General features: G+C 47.0%; 1 protein-coding gene across 2 annotated transcripts in view; it reads left to right on the top strand.

The window, feature by feature from the left end:
* LOC147751179 (uncharacterized protein C3orf20 homolog) overlaps positions 1-24,277 on the top strand; it is a 452,887-nt gene that overhangs the window by 126,565 nt on the left and 302,045 nt on the right. For both annotated transcript variants that reach the window (XM_086919068.1, XM_086919069.1), the window contains 3 exons: positions 2,954-3,053; positions 14,257-14,484; positions 18,615-18,764. In XM_086919068.1, the coding sequence (XP_086775194.1) occupies positions 2,954-3,053; positions 14,257-14,484; positions 18,615-18,764 (478 nt within the window). The remainder of the gene's footprint in view (positions 1-2,953; positions 3,054-14,256; positions 14,485-18,614; positions 18,765-24,277) is intronic.

Here is a 24,277-nt window from a genome sequence, read left to right as displayed (position 1 = left end):
TGGAGATACTCCCTTCAGTAGAGAGCGACCATAATCTGCTCTCCCTTGCTCTTCGCCCCTTCTGGACGGAGTATTCGGGAGTAGATGCATCCTCCTTAGCGCTAGCGCACCAGGAGCTTTACCCTTCTAATTGTGGTAGGCGTTTAAAATGGGGTAAAATTGTCATGGACAAAGAGAAAGTCCTATCCATTTCAACACTTTTGACCTCTGCCCAGTGCAGGTTAGCTGAATACTCGCTACATCCAGAGGAAGTAATATCACTCTTTTGTGCTACCACTAAGGCTTTGAGTGAACTCTTTTATCTTCCTAACATGGCTTCTCGTGCTGGAAAGCCCAAACCTAGGCAGAATCCCTATGCCTGGTATACAAAAAAATGCAGGGAGATGAAAAGTTCCTTGATTTGCGCAGTGAAGAGCAAGTCCTTGGCCGACATACGTCTGGCAAGGAAAAACTACTCACTGACCGTGATCGCAGCAAAGAGGGAATGGGAGGACTGCTTCTGGGAGGATCTGAGGAAAGCAAGTCTGGACAGTGATGCTGGAGGTTTCTGGACCCTTATAAGATCTAGGGACAGGCCATACAGCACATTAATGATGTGCAATATCCCCCCCCAGAGCTGGTTCAACCACTTCTCATCCCTCTATGTTGTAAGCGAACCACCTACCAATAACGCACCCCCCACAGGAATACCCATAATGGGATTAGAGATTGTTCTTTTTACCGCTAGAGAGGTGATGGACGTTATTAAAACCCTGGTTCCGCTGAAAGCAGCAGGGCCCGATGGGTTACCTGGTGATATAATACGGGCAAGCCCCAAGGAGTGGGGGTCTCTCGTATCCTCACTGTTAAATGCCATTAATGAGGGCGCGCCCATTCCTGAATCCTGGAAGGGGGCAGAGGTTGTCCCGATATTCAAGAAGGGGTGTCGAGACAACCCTGCCAACTACAGGCCAATAGGTCTAATTGACTCTACCCAAAAACTGGCGGGGAAGGTGATATTGCGAAGGATGCTCGAATGGATGGACGACAATAACATTCTGTTGGACCTCCAAGCTGGGTTTCGTTCTGGTACCGGGACCATCGAGCAGGCCTTCATATTAACTCTTCTCCACTGGAAGGTGGTGGTGTTGGGAGGGGGCAGTCTATACCTGGCCTTTATAGACTTAAAAACCGCCTTCGACCTGGTTCCCAGGGAGAAACTATGGATGGTCCTGCTAGACTTAGGGATGCCCTTTTACATTCTCTCCCTACTGTTAAAACTTCACAATGGCAACTTTGCACAGGTGCGTTGGGGCACGAAGGGCGAAAAAACAGAAAGAATTCCTGTAGGAAGGGGAGTCCGACAAGGATGTGTCCTAGCGCCCACTCTGTTTTCGCTTTATGTAAACGGAGTGGTTGAACATCTGCTTGGCACTCCCTCGGATGCTCCCTCCTTGGCGGGCAAAGGGATCCCTACACTGCTTTTTGCGGATGACACTCTCCTCATTTCAAAGTCCCCTATGGGTTTGCAGAGCCTTTTACATAGCTTCCAGGAGTTTTGTCTATCGAGAGGCCTAGTAATCAACACAGACAAAACCAAATTTCTGGTCATGAACCCCCCAGGAAACTCGGCAGACTTCCGACCTTGAACTCAGAGCAATTAGAGAGAGTTTCCGAATTTGACTATTTGGGTATCTGCCTTAACGGCTCCCTTTCCTGGAATCCTCATATCTATAAAATGCTACTGGGCCACAAAAGGGTAGGAGGAGCACTACTCAAGAAACAACGCTCCTCATCTTGCAAACCCATTGCCCCAGAAGTGGATATATACAAAGCGAGAGGGGTCAGTGCCGCTTTATATGGGGCAGAGTTGTGGGGTACCTGCAACCTGGATCCAATAGTCAAATCAGAAAACAAGTTCCTGAAAGACCTGATGGCCTTGCCACGAAGCACTCCAACTGTGCCAGTGCTATTGGACTTAGGCTGCAGACCTATTGGGGATCAAGCGCAACTTCGCCCACTGCTTCTTTGGGCAAGGTTGTGGCGGGTGCCCGAATTGGTCTCCTACGCGGAGGCTCTGTCTGAGGTTATGGATATGGCAGGGTGGTCTAGGATCAAATGGCTGAGGGACGTCAAAAGACTACTAATGGAGATAGGGTTACCTGATGCTTGGTCCACAAAATCTGCCCCACCTAAGGCTACCATTAAAAAGTTGTATTGGAACTGGGTCTCTGCGAAATTACATCTAGACTAACACCATTGCAACACAACAGTAGCTTTTGTGAGAATCAAGGATGTGGTGGCATACGAACCCTATCTAGACATTATCACCATCCTGTTTGACCGCACTCTGTATTTCAAGTTTCGTGTGGGGACCTTACCAGTAGGGGAGGTAGTCGCCCGCTGGAAGGGGCCTCACCAACTTTCACCTTTATGTGCATCCTGTCCCACTCCTGCAGAATCAGTTGTCCACATCTTGTTTGAATGTCCGGACTATCGCGTCCCGCGAATCCGTTGGCTTAAACCACTCTGTAGACTGCTGGGCATTCGTCAGTGTATAGTGGCAATGCGCATTTTAATGAATGACACATCCCCTGTGATTGTATGTGCTGTGTCAAAATTCTTGAAATGGGCTTGTTTGATTCGCAATAGAAGGCTTTCTGTGTCAATTTAATCTTTGTTTTAATTCATCTAATCAATAATTGTACCTGCTTTTATCAACTGTGTATAATTAGATTGTATATGACATTTTTTATAAATTGTATTATTGTACTGCTTTTATGGTATTTGTATACCGAAATAAAGCCTATCAAACAATCAATCACTACTTCTCTCTCTGATCACCTCGGTAAGGAATATCAATTTTGTGACGTTAAAATGTGTATACCCTCACGGGTGCTCAAGTAAAATTACAAGGAGATCCTTTACTGTGCACAGGTGAGAGCCTCACTCTCCTCTCTTTCTTCCTTTGCAGGTTGGATAGCTCAGGAATTTGCACCGCCGTCTGAAGACCTTGAATGGAATGCACTGTACAGATGGGCTGTGGAGCGACTGCAGCTGGCTCAGATACAAATGTAATTTACACTTTACCAACTCCTATTCGATGTGGGCATCTTTTAAATGGCACCGAACCAAAGCAGTCCTACGGCATTAATTACAAAAGGTTTGCTATTCCTAGTCTCAGTTTCCAGACAGGAGTCACCATGCAGTGAGTTCCATCGGTGTAGCCTGTGTCACTGCACTGCCTCACGCATTATTAATCCGAGTTTCAAGCCTGCATGGCTGGTGCCATCTCGTTACATCAATACAGTCTGTCCATGGAGGCCCATTCTGATAACATCGCAGGCAGGACCGAAAGGGAATACTGGTAATAAAAGAGAATTTCCAAACTGCTCCAATGTTTAGCATAAAAACACAAAATAAGGCTGAAATTAATCTCAGCCTCTGGTATTTACTTTGGATCACATTACTAATATTCTCTTGTTCACTGTACCACTAGACACAGAGAACAACCATATCCAAGTGAGTCTTGGTCCCACCACCCAAAAGGGACAGGCCAGTGTGAACTAGTGGGCCACGCCCCTCGTCACTGGAATACTAGAAATCACATACATGTTTTGACCTTTTAGTGACTCATCGATTAGGTGCCGTTAATGTCTATGATCAAGGATCAAAAAAGGGCCTTGACTCTACTCAGTAAGGCTGAGTCAATATCAAATAAAACACAACAGATGCCAGTGCTGAAACTCACTTAAGAGTTCTTCCAACAACGCTACCAAAGCCGATTGGTCAAAGGTGACAAGAAACATATATTTCTCAAGAATTTTTATTATTCAAGTTTTTTGGCTTATTTTTCAAAAGATATGAAAGTACAAACAGATAATACATGACATAAATATCACACAAGCAAAATTGGATTACATTCTTCCTCCCTAGCATAACTTCTCATAAAAGACACAACAAACATCCCAGCTTTTCTTTCATCCAATCATTAATTGCTGACACATACCCATCTTAACACACTCAGAAGATTCATAAGTGGGCCACTATTCACCAATTGTTCGATCCACCCAAGAGCAGTACGCGTGTAGCCTGTTACACAAAGTGATCTATCAACAGTTAAATGGAAAACAATCTCCAGAAAAAAATCAATATAATTATATCAGTGCATGAAACATTTTGGAGAACAACTTAATTGTACAGAAGTCCAACTGGCTACACATAGCGTAAGGTCGATGCGTTTCGCACCCTATTGGTTAGCAGGGTTCTCCTCAGGACCAACACAATCTAAAAAAGAAAGAGAAAGAAAAAGACATACTCTTACTATTTTGATTTTTACACCACCAAATACAACGCTATATGTCAACACCTCACCGGTGCAGCAGCTTCCTACCTTGCTCCAAAGCGAGATAGACTGTTCTAATCCTTGCCTATCTTAAGTGTCTCTAAAAAAGCAAATACAAAAAAAAAAAGAGAAAACCATAAGCCACTTGTACCCCGTCAGAGCTAAGTCACTTCATGCATTCCCTGCAAAGATAGATATATGGGCTTACTTTATGGGCTCCTCAATCCTTATGGAGACTCTCCAAATCTTCATGTCCATGTATCCAAGGGGAATATGCAAGGTGACTCTGTTATCATGATCGGCCTTAAACTCCTTCTCCTCCACACAATGCTTTATTTATATTCAGCGGTACAAAAGGGGGTGGTGATGGACGGAGCATCTGAATCAATCAAACAGTCACACCCAGTCAAAAGATCTGGATTTAATCCATCACCGTTCTTTAGCCCACTCTGCCACCCCAGTTCAGACATGGCTATGTGCAAATAAGTCTGACCCTGTGCCTCATGGGAACAGTCCAGCCCGAACTGTCAAGCCATGTCTTCCCTGCACCGGACACAAGCTTCCGAGGACCGGTTTCTGGCATTCCAGCCGTCTTCAGCCCGGCTTGCTTGAATCCAGTGGTCCAGGGAAGACATGGCTATATGCAAATCAGTCTGACCCTGTGCCTCATGGGAACAGTCCAGCCCGAATGAATGGCTGCTGCCTTCGTGGCCGTTCTCCACAGTGGTGAGACCCTGCAAACAGAGAGCTTCGACGTCAATCATTGACGCTCCTTTAGAAGCCTGATTTCAGTTGTTTACTATCACCTTTGTGTTACTAAAAGTTCGTATGGCTTGCAGCCCCATTAGCGTGCATTATGTTGAGTGGCAAGAACATAAATAAATCATTGATGCTGCTTTGGAAGCCCTACTTTGGTTTTTCGCCATCACGTATGTATTACACGAAGCTCGTTTCACTTGCTGCCCCATTAGTGGGCATTACGTTATGTGGCACGTTGAGTCATAGTGTGCATTACGTTGTGTGGCAATAACATAATTAATTGACGCTCCTTTGGATGCCCAACATAAGTTTTTTACCATCACGTTTGTATTACAAGGAGCGCGTATCGCTAGCTGGCCCATTAGTGTGTATTGCGTTATGTGGCAAGAACATAGACACGTCCTGTCCTATGGCAGAAGTTTAAAAAATGATAAGAGACTCATGGCAGTAGTCACCAAAACTTTTCCGAGACTCGAATGTCATTACTCAAATCCCATGTAGCCTCTCACTCGAATGTCATTTACTCAAATCCCATGTATCCGCTCATATCACCCGATTCTCCAAGCCTCACAATTCCCCACAGAGGTATCAATCAAACTAACCTTATCCACCGTAAAGATTCGGTTCGTTCAAGTCCTGAATCGACGTATTTTGTTTCTCTGCCCTACGTCGCTCAGCGCGATATTCCCGCAAAGGCTTGTGGGTAATGGAAAGCCGCTTTGTAAAAATGAAGAAGGGCATCACACCACCAGAACATCGCTAAATGTGACAATCTGGTGGCGCTATCCCATTTTAAATACACCCTTAGCGTCTAAAAGTACAAAGCACCAACTGTGCTTATCTGGTCACGTCAGACAGGGACAAAGTCACAAGTTCAGGCCAACTGCGAGGGAGCATGGGCTGGATAAAGGGACGAAATTAGACCTCCTGAACAAAGTACCTTCAATCAATCAATCAAGACACTTGTATAGCACGCTACTCACCCGGAAGAGTCTCAAGGTGCTTTGGAAGGGGGTCCGCTACTGCTCGAACAGCCAGGTCTTCAGTTGCTTCCTGAAGGAGAGGTGGTCCTGGGTTCGCCGGAGGTGGATGGGGAGGGAGTTCCATGTTTTGGCTGCCAGGTAGGAGAAGGATCTTCCACCCGAGGTGGCCTTGCAGATGCGTGGGACGGCGGCGAGGGCGAGGCTGGTCGACCGTAGCTGGCGGGTGGGCGTGTAGAAGGTCAGGCGGTTGTTGAGGTACCTGGGGCCCCGGTCGTGGAGCGCCTTGTGTGCGTGGGTGAGGAGTCTGAACCTTAAACCCGGGGTGCGGAGGGTTGAGAGCGCCAGCATCAAGGATGTGTCACGCAGCAGTGGCTGCCAGGAATTGCATTGAGGATGCGTTGTGCAGAGGAGCTGCTGGGTCCTACGTTGGGGATGCGTCTCACTGTGGCGGAAACAATGTGAGGCGTCGATTCTGCCCAAAGACCACATTTGGGCTGGCACCTTCAGGCCCACTTCCAAGGGTCCAGGACTGGGGTGGAACCACTTGGGGAGCAAGACTCAGAGCAGGCAGAGCTCAGGTGCTGTGTTCAAGGTTTTCGGATCCTTTTCATTCCCCCAGGCTCTGATCAGGAGGCCATCCAACTAGTCCATGGAGTCCTTCTGGTGGTCCTGATTTCAAGATGCAGGTCCAGTCCATCTCACTTAGGCAGCACGGTAGCAGGACACCAGGGCAGCAGAGTAGCAGTCCTACTTGCAGGGCAGGAGTCCTTTTTAATCTTCCACAGGTCCAGAGGTGTACTGAATAATTGGGTCTGAGGATTCACTATTTAAACTTGGTGCTAGTTTTGAAATAGGAGGAGGTTCTGGAGATTTTCCCAATCAGAGCTGTATGGAATTTCCTGACTCATTTCCCTGGCCCCAGCTTGTCTGGGAGCACGCACAAAAGACTAGTGTCAAACCCTTTGTAAGTGTGCTCAGTCACAGTCTTTGTGATGTGCAAGTGCGGTAGGTGACAGCTCCTCCCCCTCATCAAGTCAGAGATAGCCCATCCTGCCAACACATATCCCCCCTTTGTCTCACTGTCTTGTAGCAATACACATAGGCCAACTGCCAGCTACACACAGTCATGTGACCCAGGATCCATGCTGCAGCCACCAAATGGTTAGAACAAGAAAATTCCAACTTTCTAAAGTGTCATTTTTTAGAATTGTGATTTAAAATCCAACATTACCATTAAATAGAGTTGTAAACAAAAATGTTGGGGGTTTATGAATCTACCCATATGAGCAGCACATATGTGCAATAACAGCAGTATAACCATAAACCATGCTCTGTTTCCATCCACCCACCCACTCTCCGCTGCAGTCATCATTATAAAGAGTGTTTTACATTACAATTCTTTATACACCAAACTCAACATTCCTACATTCTCCCAAGGGGAGGTAGGTCTTACAGTTATTCATTTATCTCTATTTGAGCGGAGGCAAAAGTTGATTGTATTTTGATTGTTTTGTAGGGTGGGCTTTAGGGGAGTTGGTAATGATTGGGGAGGACAGTGTTGATTTTCTGTGCTTACCTGGTGGTTGGAGGGGGTTTGTTTACGGTTCCTTGAGCTATTTGGCAGCGGCACCAGCGGGGTTCTTGGGTGGGTGATCCAGCTTGAGAAGGGAGGAGTAGTGAAATGGAATGATGGCACACTATAAATGTATAACATGGAATGTTCGTGGGATCAACTCGTATGTGAAATGCTATAGGATGCAGGCTTGCCTTCTTAGGCATGGTGTGCACATTGCAATGTTGCAGGAGACACATTTATTGTCGAATGAGGTCCATAAAGTTCATCAGAAGTGGAGGGGTCAGATGTTTTCTGCCACGTACTCTACCCATGCCCTTGGGGTGAATATTTGGGCGGCTCCGCAGGTTCCCTTCCAGGTTAGCGGTTTCAAAGCAGATATAGAGGGACGTCATATCCTAGTGCATAGCCTGCTGGACGACATATGCCTGCTGAATGTCTATGCCCCAGATGTGGAGGATGGTGGTTTTCACCTGGAGTTGGGGAGGGAATTAATCCTGTATGTGGGTGTGCCTCTGTTATTGGCTGGAGACTTTAATTGTGTGCATGATGGCAATTTAGATAGACGCCCTCTCAAGCCACACATGATGGATGCCTTATGCGCAGTCTTATAGCCAGCTCAACACGTTCCTGGTCTATGGCGAGGGGGCGGCTGACCGTACCCGAATCCTGGGTCGCTTCCTTTCAGACCATGCTCCAGTGCTGCTGTAATGTGGGTGGAGTCCAACCGAGGCTTCCCCTGTGGTGTATTGGGCCAGAGATGCTGGGAGACTCTTTGTTCCGGAAGAACTCTGTACGGTGACTGCCCGGTACTTCGATACCAACTGTTTGTCCACTGCTAAAAGAGGGCTGGAATGGGACACTTTGAAATTGTTGACATGTGTAGAGTGCCTGTCCACGGTTTGCAGTATGAGGCAGCAAAGAGAGAGGGAGCTGATGGAGGCATAAGAGGTCCTGGCCGACCTTCAGTGCACTAGTCCCAGGATCGATGCGCGTTCTGGACCCTTGTTGCACGTGCAGTGTAGAGTTGGGTCATTTGCTACAGGCTGGATTGCCTGACCAGATGCGAGTATTGGCAGCTGTTCACTGGTAGAGGGATGAATCTGGGAGACTGTTGGGATGGCTCTTGAAGCGGAAGCGACGATGTATGGTGCGGGCCCACTGGTCACCCCAGCTGAACCTGGAAGATTCTTGGATGATTTGGAACTCTCACGCCTCACTGAGGCACAGGATAGGGGTCTTGAGGAGGCCCTCCTCATTGAGAAATTGCAGGAAGCTGTTGAGGACATGGCACGCTGCTGAGTCCTGGGCCTGGACAAGCTTCCAGTGGAATATTAACAGGTGTTTGCTGGGCTATTATTGCTGCGTTTACTGGAGACCCTTCAAGTACCCAGGTGTACTAGTTCTCTACCACCATCCATGTGGGAGGACCAAATTGTCATGAATCCAACCCGGGTAATGATCAATTAGACCCCAGCTCCTTCTGTCCCCTGTACATGCTGGGATTTGACACTAACATATTGACAAAGACCTTGGTGATGCTCTTGTAACGTGTGTTGACCCATCTTGTTCATGAGGCCCAATGGGGCATTATACCAGGTAGAGGTAGGCAAATGGATTTACGGAGGCTTTCTCATGTGCTTTATTCCGTGGCAGGCACCGACGTCGGCCGCTGTGGTCATGCTAGATATCAAAAAGGCTTTTGATACCCTTGGTTGGGACTACCTCTGGGAAACACTAGGGATGGAGGGGACTGTACCCAGGATGCATCTTGTGGGTCCACCTTCTTTACAACTGACCGAGGGTGCATGTCCGTAATGGGGCTGTGGTCTCCGAAGGTACACCTACAAAGTGAGGTACTAGGCAGGTATGTTCTTTGTCCCCACTCCTTCTATTGCCCTGGCAATTGGTCCCCCTGGCAATACGGCTGTGATGTAATATGGTCTTGTGGGGCATCCTAGTCAGGGGTCGCACTCATATCGTCTACATTTATGTGGACGACATGTTAATCTACTTCAGCCATCTGGAAAGATCGGTGTCCGTCCTTTTGTAAAGAATGGCCTCCTTCGGGAAGGTCTCTGGGTTACTCACCAACCACCAGAAGTTGGTTGTCTTCCCGTTGGTGGGACTGATCGGGTTCAATGCTGCTGCCCTCCCTGGGACGGAGCTCCATTGGAAGTGTGACCACTTCTGCCTCCTGGGCATACAGGTGGACACAGCTGAACCCAACTATGCCCTAATCATGGGGACAGTCTTCACTAGACATTACGTTTCCATCCACTTCAGGAATCTCCTTCCCTTTCCATTATTGGGAGAGTGGCATAGAGAAAGATATTTCTGTTCCCACGCGGGCTCTGTCTTGCAGAACTCCCTCTGCTGTATACCACAGGCTACTTTTGATAGACTGACCAGCTTTCTGATAACCCTGGTGTGGGCCTACAGTCAAAGCAGGCTGAAGTTGGAGGCGCTAAAGCTAGATGTGGAGCTTGGGGTCCTAAGACTTCTGGACCTACGATTGTATTATTTTGCAGGATTATGCAGTGGTGCACAGAGAGCCCGAATGGGGAGAAGGCTTTGCTAGCTAAATGGGGCGAGGTAGCAGATCTACTGGGGTGTCTGATTAGGGATTTGGGAGTCCCATCCAAGTGTCCATTTATAGTCTGTCAGGTTGCAGAGGTGTGGGAGCAGGTGGTCACTCTGGTGCTTCGCAGGGCCCCATACGCTAGACTGTTGCCCCTTTTGTGGGTACCTTGCTTTTGATGGCTAAAAGAGGTGATGGATCTTACGCAATGGTATGCTGAGGGGTGCTCCACAACTAGAGACCTATATATCAGTGGCACTGTCCTCATGATAGAAGAAGCGCGGGACTGCTATCAGCCACAACCTGGTCGGTTTCTACAGTCTGCTAAGATTTCACACACGGACAGTATAATATATGGTTACTTTCCCTGGCGGAACAAGAAGAGCCGCAGACACTACAGATTCTGGTAGACCTAGGCGCCATCAGGGGGATGATCTCACGCACATACAAGGAGCTGAAAGCTGGCCGTAGGGTGGATGTGATGAGGATTTGTGACAGGTGGCCGGCAGACCGCCAATACCCCTCAGGGTCGGTGAGTGGCGACAGGTGTTAGCACAGGTCCACAAGGTTGCTCGCAATGAATGCTACAAACTCCTGCAGTTTCACAACTTGCACCGTACGATATCTAGTTCAAGTTCAAGTTCAGGTATTTGTATAGCGCACTGCTCACCCAGAGGGTCTCAAGGCGCTTGGGTAGGGGGTTCATTATTTGTCGAATAGCCAGGTTTAAGTTCTTTTCTGAAGGAGATGTGGTTTTGAGTAAGGCGGAGGTGGGTGGGGAGTGAGTTCCAGGTCTTGGCAGCAAGGAAGGAGAAGGATCTGCCACCCAAGGTGGATTTACGGATGCGCGGGACTGCGGCGAGGGCTTGATTGGACGATCGTAGTTGGCGGGTGGGTTTGTAGAAGGACAATCGAGTGTTGAGGCATTCGGGTCCTAGATTGTAGAGGGCTTTGTGTGCGTGGGTGAGAAGGCGGAATGTAATTCTTTTGCTGACGGGAAGCCAGTGGAGGTCTTTTAGGTGTCCGGTGATGGGATCTTGGCGAGGGATGTCTAATATGAGTCTCGCTGAAGCGTTTTGGATGCGTTGGAGTTTTTTCTGTAATTTTGCTGTGATTCCGGCGTATAGTGTGTTGCCATAGTCTAGTCGACTCGTGACCAGTTTGTGGGTGACAGTCTTTCTTGTCTCGAGGGGGATCCAACGGAAGATCTTTTTGAGAATGCGAAGTACGTTGAAGCAGGATGATGAGACTGTGTTGACTTGTCTGGACATCGAGAGAGAGGAGTCTAGGATGAAGCCAAGGTTACGTGCATGGTCTGTGGGTGTGGGTGCTGTGCCCAGAGCGGAGGGCCACCAAGAGTCGTCCCAGGCAGAGGAGGAAGATCCTAGGATGAGCACCTCCGTTTTGTCTGAGTTGAGTTTTAGGCGGCTATGTTTCATCCATTCGGCTACTTCTTTCATGCCTTCATGAAGATTGGTTTTGGCGGTGTTAGGGTCTTTGGTTAGGGAGAGGATCAGCTGGGTGTCGTCAGCGTAGGAGATGATGTTGAGGTTGTGTTGACGCGCGATAGATGCGAGTGGGCTCATGTAGACGTTGAAGAGGGTGGGACTGAGTGAAGATCCTTGTGGTACTCCGCAGATGACTTCGGTGGCCTCTGAGGTGAATGGGGGAAGTCGGACTCTCTGAGTTCTCCCAGCGAGGAATGAGGTGATCCAGTCCAAGGCTTTTCCTTTTATGCCGATGCTGCTGAGGCGTTGTATAAGGGTGCTGTGGCAGACTGTGTCGAACGCGGCGGAGAGGTCGAGTAGAATGAGGGCCACAGTTTCACCGTTGTCCAGTAGTGTTCGGATGTCGTCTGTTGCTGCAATGAGGGCGGTTTCGGTGCTGTGTTTGGCTCGGAATCCGGATTGAGATGGGTCGAGGGAGTTGTTGGATTCAAGGAAGGCGGCGAGCTGGTTGTTGACGGCTTTCTCGGCTTTCTGATGCCTCAGCAATTGCATAGATTTAATGTGGCGCACTCCCCAGCATATTCTCGTTGCAGGTGAGTCCAGATTGAGTCCTCAGTCAAGCACTGGCTGCTGGGTGTACTACCGACCCCAACAACTGTGACACAAGTGAAACATAAGTATGTCTTGCTTGGACTGGTGCTGGCCATGCATTGCACTGCAATACATTGAACGCGTCCCTGCCCCCACCCCCCCAAAAAAATAAATGGTCAGATGGAGATCAGACTTGCGTGAGTGGAGTATGTCGAAGGAGCGACAGATAAAAGTGGTCCACACTGATAAGAGCGTGTAGAAGGACCTGGAGATATGGGTGATATGCTGGAAGAACTGGTACCCGAGGAGACGCAGCAAGCTACACCCGTTGAGCATTCACAGGTAACAGAGTAGGCTGTGCACCCAGGGACCTCAAGGGCGGATTCCCCAGATTGTTGAACTTTGTGTAGCTGAGTCTGAGTGTTTGGGGTTGTGTGGATGTGTGAATGGACAGATGAGGGGGGGAGTGTGTGAGTGTCTATAATTGTATATCCATAGGCATAGTCTGTTTGGGAATAGGCCTATCTCTGTAGTTGCTGCTGCGGCTGTGTGTCAGTGATAGTCAGATAGTTTTCGGTGGGTGTGTTCTGAATCTCCTTGGCCATCCGGAGAGCCTCCCCCGCCCCCTTAGTGGAGGATGACTTAGCCCGCAGCGAGACCCCCTGTGTCCCTGATTCTGCCCTCCACCCTTATGCACGACTGCCCTGGGAGGAAAAACACTTGTTGGTGTGCTACTACCACTGCTGTTAGTTTTTGCATTATTGTTTAGAGGGGTTAATTCTTTGAATTTGTGTATTGCTTGCTTCCTATCCTGCTACAGCACCATATTCTCACACTACTATGCACCTGCGCTGCGCTAGCTGTAATTTTATTGCATATGGTTGGGGTTCCCCAAGACTGCCTGATGAAGAGAGTCATGGCTTACAACATTGGATCACCAGAATGTGTGCTTCTTGCATAATGCTGGCTGTATCAGGATATAATGTTCTGCCTTTTGTGCTACTACTCACTGTATGTGCCATTGTGTGGTATTTTACACTGTGCGATTACTGAATAAATACAAGTTAAAAAGAAAATGTACTCTTAAGCCTAGGGCTATTGTTACCAGATTGTCAGTGATCCCGATTTGAGCAGAAATGCACATTTCCACCCAATCTGTCTTATGAGAAATGTCGCAAGACTGTACCCTCACAGACGCATATTGGCCAATGAAAACCTAATGGAATATGTCCGCTTAAAAGTGCCTAGAATATGGTCAAAGATCCAGTAAGCGATGCAGTTTCAGCACTAGTTTGTCATGGTAAAACCATCTGTAATGGTAATTCAGGGTGCAGTTCTACTGTTTCAGTATTACAGCGGATCTCGTAATGCTGGCCTTAATGCAGTACTGGAGGACTGAACTCTCCATTGAAATGCCCCCAAAAAGTGCCTGGTGTCATATTGCAAACACTTAGCACTGCTGCAATAAAAAGTTACTTTTGTCAGTTGGAGCTGACAGCTAAAAACATGTAAAATACACCTGATATATTTACTCAGTTTCTCTCAATACAAGTCAATCTAACATGACCATGTGAGAGAAACGTACTATTCTCAGCGAATATTTATTCAATGTGCAAAAGTTGGGGTCTTCCCCTCAAGGATACGCAGGACGGCCTTAGAATGGAGATCTCATTCAGGTTCTCTTTAAGAAACCCTGCTACAGCTGACTAGGGCTCTAGAGAGAACCCATAAAAAAGGACAGAAATGGCAGTGGAACAGGTAAAATCCGTTTCTTGGGGGTCAATGGTGCTGCATCTCAAAATAGAATGTGACTATTCTGAACAGCTTTTATTACTTAACCCCAATTAAATGAATGCATTTGATCTCATAATTTACTTATGTAATGCCATTTTTATCCAGTCTTGGACATCTTTTGATGACGTTTTTACAAATCGTGTAAACCTATAATACGTTGCAATATGTGCTCAGGTCTTCATTTTGTTGACTCGTGTTTACAGAAACAAGCAGTTGTCCAAGCTGAAGGAGGAAGGCTTCGATAAACCAGTTGTTCTTCATCACTACGGGGAAACCAGGAAAGATGCCTTCTCCAAATTCAAGAAGACCATGAAAAGCTCCCACTCTCCTGTGCTCGTGGATGGGAAACCCCAGATCCCGCAGATCAAACAAAGCAACCCAGCCTTGAAAAAGCTGCACTACTCGCTGATTGACGGCTCCTCTTTGACATAGTATCCTTTGCCTGGAACAACCACTTCCTTTGTCGGTGCATTCTAATGGCCGTCTTTAGTTGGACATGCGCATATCATAAGCACATTGCCATCTCACACTGTGTATAGTGAAAGTTGAGGGGCGTGCCTCTGGCGAAATACACGAAAATGTGAGGTGTATGTCGTGAGAGGTGGGAGAGCTGAGGTCGGGTTAGAGGAGTCAATGGCTTTGAAAAGCTGTTAGGCCGGAGGGGGCGGGGCAAGCGATGCTGTAGGCCCAGGTCTACGTCAGTCAGCTGGAAGGAAGCGTGAGTCAGGGCTGATGCAACAGGGAGAAGGCAGATGCTCCCAGGGCAGCTTCTGCTCTGCTTGCATTAGTCGGTGAGATGGTTGTGGAAAGTTTTCTGAGTTACTGAAATGGAAGGAGGCAGAGTTGAGCGGATCCACAGCAAGTCCCGCAGGACTTGGAGGTAGAACTGGTGGGTTGCTGTTTTGGTTCTCAGGCATGCACCTCAGATAATATAGCTGATAAAGCTCTTTTAGTAACGTATCAAAACATGCGACTTTTGTAAGGTCACAATTATTCCGATGAGTCTCTTGGTGCTGTGTAGCAGAAGGTTATTGTTAACCACCTTAGTGGCACCACTTTATGGCAGGGTCGGACTGGGACAGAAAATATGCCCGGGCACCAAACTAGAAATGTCCCCCATTAGTAAATTACATAGCTAGGAACTGGCCATTGGTTGCACATTGTGGCAATTTCGAACTTTGTTAAGACATTTGTATAAAGGTTTGCAAGGTATGGAAGACTGCATGGATTTGCGCTTGCCGCAGGTTATGTTTGTTTTAATATCAGGTAAATTAACTGTAAAAATTGGCCCAGCAGGCCACAAAACAGTCCCATTAGCAGCCAAAGAAACCCATTCACACAATCACCTGTCATCTCATTGGGCATTGCCTATTTGACCCACAGGCCAGTCCGACCCTGCTTTATGGACATGAGGTGGGTAAAAGAGTGAGTGGACCTTTTGGGAATCGAATGTGACCTTTGGGTCAAACAGAGATCCTTGCAGAAGATGCATTAGTCTGCTGAGTCATCCGAGCTGGCTTAACGAGCTGTTATTTCCCCGAGTCATTGGCCTATAACTGCTTCCCTCCACCTGCTTGGGGGCTGTTATGCTGTCAGTTACATATAGATACCAACCTGCTATTCCCTGCTACTTACCTCTGCTGCATGCTTTCACTTCACTTAGAAAGGCTTAGATTGCGGGCAGATCACATACATTAATGCCTTTGCACACAGCTTGCCACAGGGAATTCTCTTTGGGTGTTTTCGTTGTCCTTCAATCGAAGCACAGATTATTATTATTATTATTATTATTATTATTATTATTATTATTTATTTTTATAAAGCGCGATAGTCACCCGGGGGTATCCCAGCGCTAAAAGAACCATGAATTCACCAGGTCGAAGGGGGAAACAGAAGCAGAAAGGAGGGGAGAGGGGGGTACAGATTTAGGGAAAAAGATGGGTTTTTAACAGTTTCCTGAAGCGCAGGTATTGAGGTTCAAGACGTAGATTACGGGGGAGTGAGTTCCAAAGTCGGGAGGCTTGTACTGAAAAGCGTCTACCTCCTGCTCGGGTTTTCCTGAATCTCGGGATTTTGGAAAAGTTTTCTGTATTGGAGCGGAGGGACCTAGAGTTCCTGTAGGGAGTGATAATGTTACTGAGAACAGGAGGGCCTTGATTCTGCAACGTTTTATGAACAAGACATAGGGCTTTGAATTTGACTCTCTCCCTTATGGGGAGCCAATGGAGAAGTTTAAGAGCGGGCTTGGCAGATGATCTGGCCGGGGTGTTGGTGATGATCCGAGCGGCCGAGTTCTGAATTATCTGTAGTTTGGTGAGGGTCGCTTCGGGGGCACCCAGGTAAATTACATTGCTATAGTCCAGTCGCGATATAATGAGACCTTGGACTAAAAGTTTTTGGGATTTAGGGGGGAGAAGGGGCAGAACTTTCCTCAGCGATTTTAAGAGGCCGAAGCAGGTCCCTGCCACCTTCTTCGCTTGTGAGGTGAAGGAGAGATCGGAATCGATCCACACACCCAAACTTTTCACCTCTTTTTTAGGATCAGGGGGTGGACCCAAACAGGCTGGCCAGCTGTCCAGGGGAAGTGAGGCTCCTTCCGTGCCTAGTATAAGGACCTCGGTTTTTGTCCCGTTGAGCTTTAAGGCTGATCTGTTCATCCAATGATGGACCTGCGTAAGGCAGTTGAACAGATCAGCTTTCTGTTGCTTGGGATGGGACAGGGACACCACTAGTTGAGTGTCGTCGGCGTAGCTGACGACGCTCACTCCGAAAGGGGTGATCACCTCCTCCAATGTGGACATATAGATATTAAATAAGGTGGGACTCAGGGAGGAGCCCTGAGGCACACCACATTGGAGGGGCATTTCGGAGGAGCGGGCGTTCTTTTCCCAAATCTGGTAGGACCGTTGGGCCAGGAAGGATGAGAGCCAGGATAGGGCTGTACCTTTCACTCCCGCCATAGCCAGTCTTTCGGTAAGAAGTTGGTGGTCAACTGTATCGAACGCTGCACTAAGGTCGAGGAGGATCACTGCCACTGATCCTCCCCCATCCAATAGTGCTCTTGCCTCCTCTACAGCTGCCAGGAGGGCGATATCCGTGCCCTGTCCGGGCCGGAAACCTGTCTGGGAGCTTTTTAATTTATTGTTGGTCTCTAGGAACTGAGAAAGTCTCCTATTGACCAGTTTTTCTGCGACCTTGCTCACTCCCGGCAATAGGGAGATAGGTCGATAATTAGTCAGATTCTCGGGGTCCAGAGTAGGCTTCTTCAGCAGGGCTTTTACCACCGCCTTCTTCCAGCTTGAGGGTACGGTTCCTTGTTGGAGTGAGGTGTTAATCAAGTGGGTAAGGGAAGGGATGATAGTAGGGGCTACCTCTTTAAGGAAACGAAGGGGAGCAGGGTCGCTAGGGGAGCCGCTCTTCATAGAGTTGAACACATTACTCACCTCGTCTGCCGTGACCTGGCCCCACGTGGACAGGCAGGTGGTGGTGTGTGGACAAGTGATATTTTCTTTAGGGCTGGAGGGGGGGATAGATTCCAGAATTAGTCTAATTTTGTCGTGGAAAAAATTGGCTAGTTTCTGGCATTTCTCCAGAACGGCTTTAGGATCGGCCGTGGGTCCCGTTCCTTGTCCTTGGGGTTTAGACAGCTCTTTAAGGATAGAGTATGCTTCCTTACTGGAGCAGCCTGCTTTCTCTATTCTCTCCTGAAAAAACATGCTTTTGGTTTTCTGAATAGTAGTTTTATAGTTCAGGAGAGAAATAGAGTAGAGGTTCTTGTTGGTTGTTGTTTTGTCGCGCCTCCAGGAGCGTTCGGTTTTTTTACACTCTTGACGTAGAGTTTTAAGCTCGGGAGTGTACCATAGAGCTGGTGGTATCCTTTTAGGTTGTTTCCGAGTGGTAGTTATCGGAAGCAATGTATCCAGAGAGGAAGTGATCCAGTCGCTGAATTGGCTGTCAGCTATATTGGGATCAGATGAGAGCGCAGGGGTGGACTCTGCAAGAGAGGTGGCCCAAGTTTCCGGGGATAGTTTGCGCCATTGTCGGTCGGTGACTTGGATTTTTGGGATCGAATGAGTGGAAGTAGGAAATTCCCAAGAAAAGGGTACCAAAAAGTGGTCAGTCCAGGGTAAGGTCACCGGTGGATCAGAGTCACTGGGAGATTCTCTTTGCTTTTGCCTGAAAAATGAACTTTATAAAAGAAAGTATCCCAAACTGCATGCCTGTTCTATAATGTGGCTATCTCGATGAATTACTACAAAATACGGAGATTGTATTCCCACAAACTATATTGGGAAGTGTGAGAATAAACTTGGAATTGTGTGAAAATACAAGAGAGATTACAATCCAAAAATGAAGTCGCTTAAGCAGTGAAGACGTGACTTTAGTTATAATGCACCCTCCGCTCTTCATCTTTACGTAAAAAAAGATTGAAAGTGCAAATTACCGGTTTGCTTTCCCACTTTCAGCCTTTGCTGAGTGCTACATATCTGAGCATTGATTTGGTAATACAGTAGGTTCAAAGTGGCGGGTCTGCTGGTAAATTCCTTGACTTTCACCCTAGCTATCCATCGGGACGCCTTGCCATATGCCAGAGCTATTCTGGGCTCGCGTGTGGGGGTCTGTACACCAACATATATGGCAATTCTACAGAACACCCAATGCTTGGCACCTTCACACCCTTTGGACTGGGCAGTGTTTGTCTTCCCAACAGGTAAATATAACACCCAGGGGCCTCTGCCTCTAACAACAGTCCTTCTTTTCTACAGGTCAAAGAATCAAATGAGAACTGTCCACTCCACCAAAAACTGACCGTAAGAACTGAAGTGGGGGTAGTTAGTTTGCCAACAGAGGAGGAAGAGGAGCCAGGATTGTCGGTTTGGGGTTCACTGATGACAAGCACTTCTTGAGATGTTCGGGATCCTCTGCAGTTGGTTGATGATACGCCTCTTCTCTTATTTTCACCTCATATTTTCTTGCATCGGTGGCTTCTCATGCCTAGTGTGTAATATTTATTTAATTATTTATTTATTTATTTATTTATTTATTTATGACATTTATAGAGCACGCTGTTACTCATGGGTGTCCTGGCGCTATGTGAAATCTCTCCAGAGGGACCGAGCCAAGCAAGATACTTAGTTAGCTATTCTGAAAACAACCAGGTTTTTAAGTTCTTTCGAAAGATGAAAAGTTTTGAAATAGCTCTGAGCCGATGGGGAAGCTTGTTCCATGCTTTGGCTGCATTTGCCACAAAGCTTTTACCACCCCAGGTGGCCTTTCTGACAAATGGGACATGAACCAATTTGGCATCTGATGAGCGTAATAATCTGCTTGGCGTATACCAATAAAGGCGTTCTTTTAGATAAGCCGAGCCTGCTCCGTAAAGGGCCTTGTGCACTAAACACATCGCCTTGAACATGGTACGCTTCCTGAGTGGAAGCCAGTGTCATTTTCGAATCTCATCCGCTATTGGAGCATATTTAGGAATGCCCAACAGCAGTCTGGCAGCTGCATTCTGTAAGAGTTGTAACTTCTGCAATGAACCTTCCTGAATGGTAAAGTACAGACTGTTACAGTATTCTAGCCTCGACATGGTGAGAGCTGTAATCTTTTACGACATTCGGACAGGAGCAGAGGCAGAATTTTCTTACAGGACCTCAGGGCATAGGATTAACCTGGTCTTTAAAACTGAGCTTCTGATCTATCCAAACCCCAAGATTCTTTACCATCTTGATAGGTACGGGAAGAGGACCCGGAGTATCAGGCCACCAGTCTGGCGTCCAGAAGTTGGCATCATTCCCAAAACATACCACCTCCGTCTTGCTAGAATTTAACTTGAGGCAGTTCTGGGTCATCCAAGTCCCTACTGCATTCATGCAGTCGTTAAAGCGTATTGCTGTGCTTTTAGACTCCGCCGGAAGGAGAGACACCACTATTTGGGTATCGTCAGCATAGCTAGTAAGGCTAAACCCAAAGGTCTGAATTAGGGGAGCGAGGGAGGACGCATAAATATTGAAAAGTGTCGGACTCAGTGAGGACCCTTGAGGGACCCCACATGGTAATGAAAAAGGTTTAGATACAAATTCTCCCATCGCCACCTGCTGGGTCCGGTTAGACAGAAATGATTAAAAGTCTCCAGGCTGTGCCCTGAACCCCGATCTCCTGCAGCCGATCCATCAACAATACGTGATGGACCGTGTCAAATGCTGCAGAAATATCTAGCAGGATCAGGGCCGCATTCTCTCCTAGGTCAAGAATAGTCCTTATTGCTTCTGTTGATTTCAAGAGTGCAACTTCCGTGCTATGGCCCCCTCGAAAGCCGTATTGTGTGTGGTCCAGTGCTTGAGAGGACTTGAGAAATTGGCTCAACTGCGTGTTTAAGTTTTTTTCAATCATTTTAGCAGGGACCGAGAGTCTACATATAGGTCTGTAATTGTTAGGGTCTTTAGAGTCCAGATTTGGTTTCTTCAGGAGGGGCAGATTGGAAGCTTTTTTCCAATCTAACGGGAAATGTCCCTCTGAATACATTGAATTGAAAATAGGTGTAAGAACTTGAGCTACTGGCTCAGCCGTTAACTTTAATAAAGCAATCGGGCAAGGATCCGAGGGGGAACCGGATTTCACCAGACTAAGAAGGTTGCGAGTTTCTATGGCCGTTGGAGGAACAAACTTGTGTAGTATCGCCTTCAACTCTGTTCGTCGATCAACAGTTTGATTTGCAATGTTCTTAAGCGTAGCGTTAAAAAAAGTGGAAAAAATAGCATTCACTTTATCAAAAAAGAATGTAGCCAGTTTATCACATAGCTCCTGACTAGGCATAACTGTGATCGTCCCTGGATTAGCCAGGCTGGTAACAGTGTTAAACAGTTCCCTCGCTGAGTTTTTTGCTTTATTAATCTTCATAGCAAAGAATTGAATTTTGGCCTGGTTAATTTGCTGTTTATATGTAAACAGAGCGCTTTTATACTTCTTGTCGGAATCCTTGTATTCTGTTCTCCATTTTTTTCCAGGTGTTTACATATCAATTTTTGTTCCCTGAGTGCTTGTGAGTACCAAGGTGCGGATGGCCGCGGTCTGGTGGGATAAATCATTTTTATTGGGGCCAATACATTCCCTGCTGTTTCCAACCAACTGGAGAAGCGGCGAGTGGCATCTTCTAAATTATGGGGAGGCAACCCCATGGTCTTATTTAAGGTTTCGCATGGATCCTTGGCCTCCACTTTGTTCCACGCTCTTTTCGCCAGCTTCTTTTTTACAGCTGGTTTCTGCAAAAGATTCTCTTGAACGGAGAGATTAAATAAGACCGCTTTGTGGTCCGACCACGGAAGTGCCGCAATCTTGGTGACTAGTAGGTGCGAGTTATTGGAAAAGATGCCATCAAGCGTATGTCCTGCTTGATGAGTCGCCTCCATTACCAGCCGCTCAAGGTTGCTTCATTTCATTACATCTAGGAGTTTAACTGAGTCAGGATCTAGGAAGGCTTCCAAATGGAAGTTAAAATCTCCTAGAATGGTATAGGAACTAAACAGAAAACCGATTCGATGAGTTTGCCCACCTGCTCAATAAACCGGCCTCTAGGGCCCGGTGGTCTGTAAATGAGTGACCCTTGAAAGGTATAGTGGGGAGATAGATGGAAGGAGAAGTCCAAAGCCTCGTTGCCATCCACCTCTCCAGGGCTAAAAGACGCACAAAGAGAAGAATGGTAGATAACCGCTAAGCCACCTCCTCTTCCCTTGGGCCTATTCAGGGTATGGCACACAAAATTCGGTGGTATCGCCTTGACAAGGTCAGGTCCGGAAGCATTATCCATCCAGGATTCAGTAATGAAGGCTATTTTAATGTTTTCGGCTTCCAAAAATAAAGCACATTCTAGGCTGTGTTTGACCAATGATCTAACATTCATCAGGACCATATTCCAAACCGTGTCTCTTCCTGTTTTTGCTACCTGAGGTCTGGACCTCTCAATGGTATCGAAAATTAACTTTGGGATTGTAACCCCACATTATACGCAGAGCTCCGGCGATCCCGGCGAGTGCTTCATAGGATTAATGCCAAAGCAAACATGATTATTGGTTTTAGGGTTAAGCTTCTTTGAAAATGGACCATCATAATATAGTTTTTGCCGGTTACCTGGGCCTCCACGAGCATAATGGCTGGCGCTGAGCACGGTATGATCGCGGACGGGCGCAGACGGGCTTGCCTTTGGCGCGCCTGCTGCGCACGTCCTCTGCGCGCTCGCAGCATCCTGTGTTTAAATAACGTCAGGGACGAGAAAGCATAGCCTGCTAACCTCCCGACCTACCCAAAATGGCGGTCCCGCGATCCCAATGCCCGGCTAACCAGTGCTGGAGATCGAGGATGCAGGTGGCAAGGTAAGATGTGTTCCTAAAAAATTAGAAGCACTATTTAAAAAAGATTTGGCAGCGTGCAATTATTAAAATAATTAAGTGTGCAAATAAGCAAATTCGAGCAGCAAATTGACAGCGATTCAGAAAGTTGTTAAGCAAGCATCTACTCCCGGCTGAGCCTCAGGAGAAATTAATACTGAGGGATTAGCAGGTGGATAGATTTTGAGATGAGCTGCCCCACATTTAGAATCTGGGTTGAAGGCTCATTTTTGAAGTTTGATGGGCTTTAGAAGATCCTGTTGGTGGTCCCTGTCTAAGGTCCTACAGCAGGTGGACGAGCCACACGTCTTGCATTTAGTTTAGCTGGTGCAGCCAGAGTGGTCGCCTGACCTTGCATTCAGCGTCCAACATCCGAGGGAGTGGGTATCATAAAGCTGCCAGCTTGGGCTATGTTACATGCACATATATAGGGCTGTGTGGCCTACTGTTGATGTGCAGTTTCCATCTAGTGATGAATGCTGATTATGACTAATTCAGAGACTGTTAGCACCGTCTGTATTACAATAGAGTTGTTGGGGAGGAGCTGAAACTTTCAAGATAGCAAAACAACAGCAAATCAAGAAAATGATTTTCCACAATAGATTAAATAGCTCATGCTATATGTTTCAACGTATGATGATAACTCTAGCACCACTACTAGTGTTAATAGCACTACTAAGTATAATAATATCATTCATACCTCCATACCAATACTTCATACCATATAAACGGCAGCACAAAAGTATGTAAATGCCTGTATCCTAGTTGAATTTCTCTTCACGTGCGACTGATATTGTGATGCATTTGTTGGCCATGAAGTGTAAGGAACTGATATCTGCTTGTGAGTGTCCATATATCCACTGTGGAAAACTTGGCCCTATAAACCGGCATCCGAGACTGCATTAATCACTAGCAAGATAACTCAGTGGGTTAATGTACCACATGCAGAGCATTGTGTACAAACTGTGGGTCTTATTTTTTATAAATCTTAGTCGGACCTCAGCCTTTCATCCACCTGAGATGGATGTGATGAGTACCTTTCAATTAATTAGTAGCAACATCTCCTGTTAACTCATTATGGGTTGCCTTTTCTTATCTATTTGCGCCTCTTGTTTCTGCCATTATCTTTGTGTGTGGAAATTGCAGGGTTTAAATACAATGTGAAGGAAAATAAGCATTAAGACTTTGATCAGTTTCAATAATGACGACCACTTTTAAAAGTTATGTTACAGATTCTTATAAAGCGCAACAAAACTAGCTCCCAAAGGAGTATCCTGCAGCTAGTGCTACATTCCAATGCACAATGTAGAGATTGCTGCCAGGCTTGCGGCTTTAGAGCGCTATGGGTTACATGTGCTACCATGCAATGTCACCTGTTTTATACCCTCATGGGTGTTTTTCATACTGCTGGGTGCATTTCATATTGGCTGGCCCTTGCTTGCACCCACTCGTGTATGATGAGATGGAACTGCCTTGCACAGATTTCAACCTTTGAGGAGTTTTGCTAGCTTGTGACTACCCAGCTGTCCCATGTAGGATGGAGGCGTGCAGTCGTGGCCATTCCTCTATTGATGAGATCATTTCTTCAATAAGGTCCTAAGGAGAGCAGTGTCTGTGTGAGTAGGCTTGATAGTAGCACTAGGTTGCTCCACCTTCAGCACTGGGCAGAAGGCACGAGCCTGGGTGTCATCTAGAAACTTTCCGAACAGATACAGTGGGCGGTGGTTTGTTACTATAGCAACGACACGGAAGCGGAGCTCGAACACATGGCTTCCGTGGGATCACCTCACCGTTCCTTATGTATGGCCCACAAACGGTTGCATGGTTGTGTAGTGTATTG

Source organism: Lissotriton vulgaris, chromosome 1_1 (assembly GCF_964263255.1).
Source record: "Lissotriton vulgaris chromosome 1_1, aLisVul1.2, whole genome shotgun sequence".
In the NCBI taxonomy this organism is placed as follows: domain Eukaryota; kingdom Metazoa; phylum Chordata; class Amphibia; order Caudata; family Salamandridae; genus Lissotriton; species Lissotriton vulgaris.
Note: the sequence above shows the minus strand (reverse complement) of the source record. Positions and strands in the feature narration are given on the sequence as shown.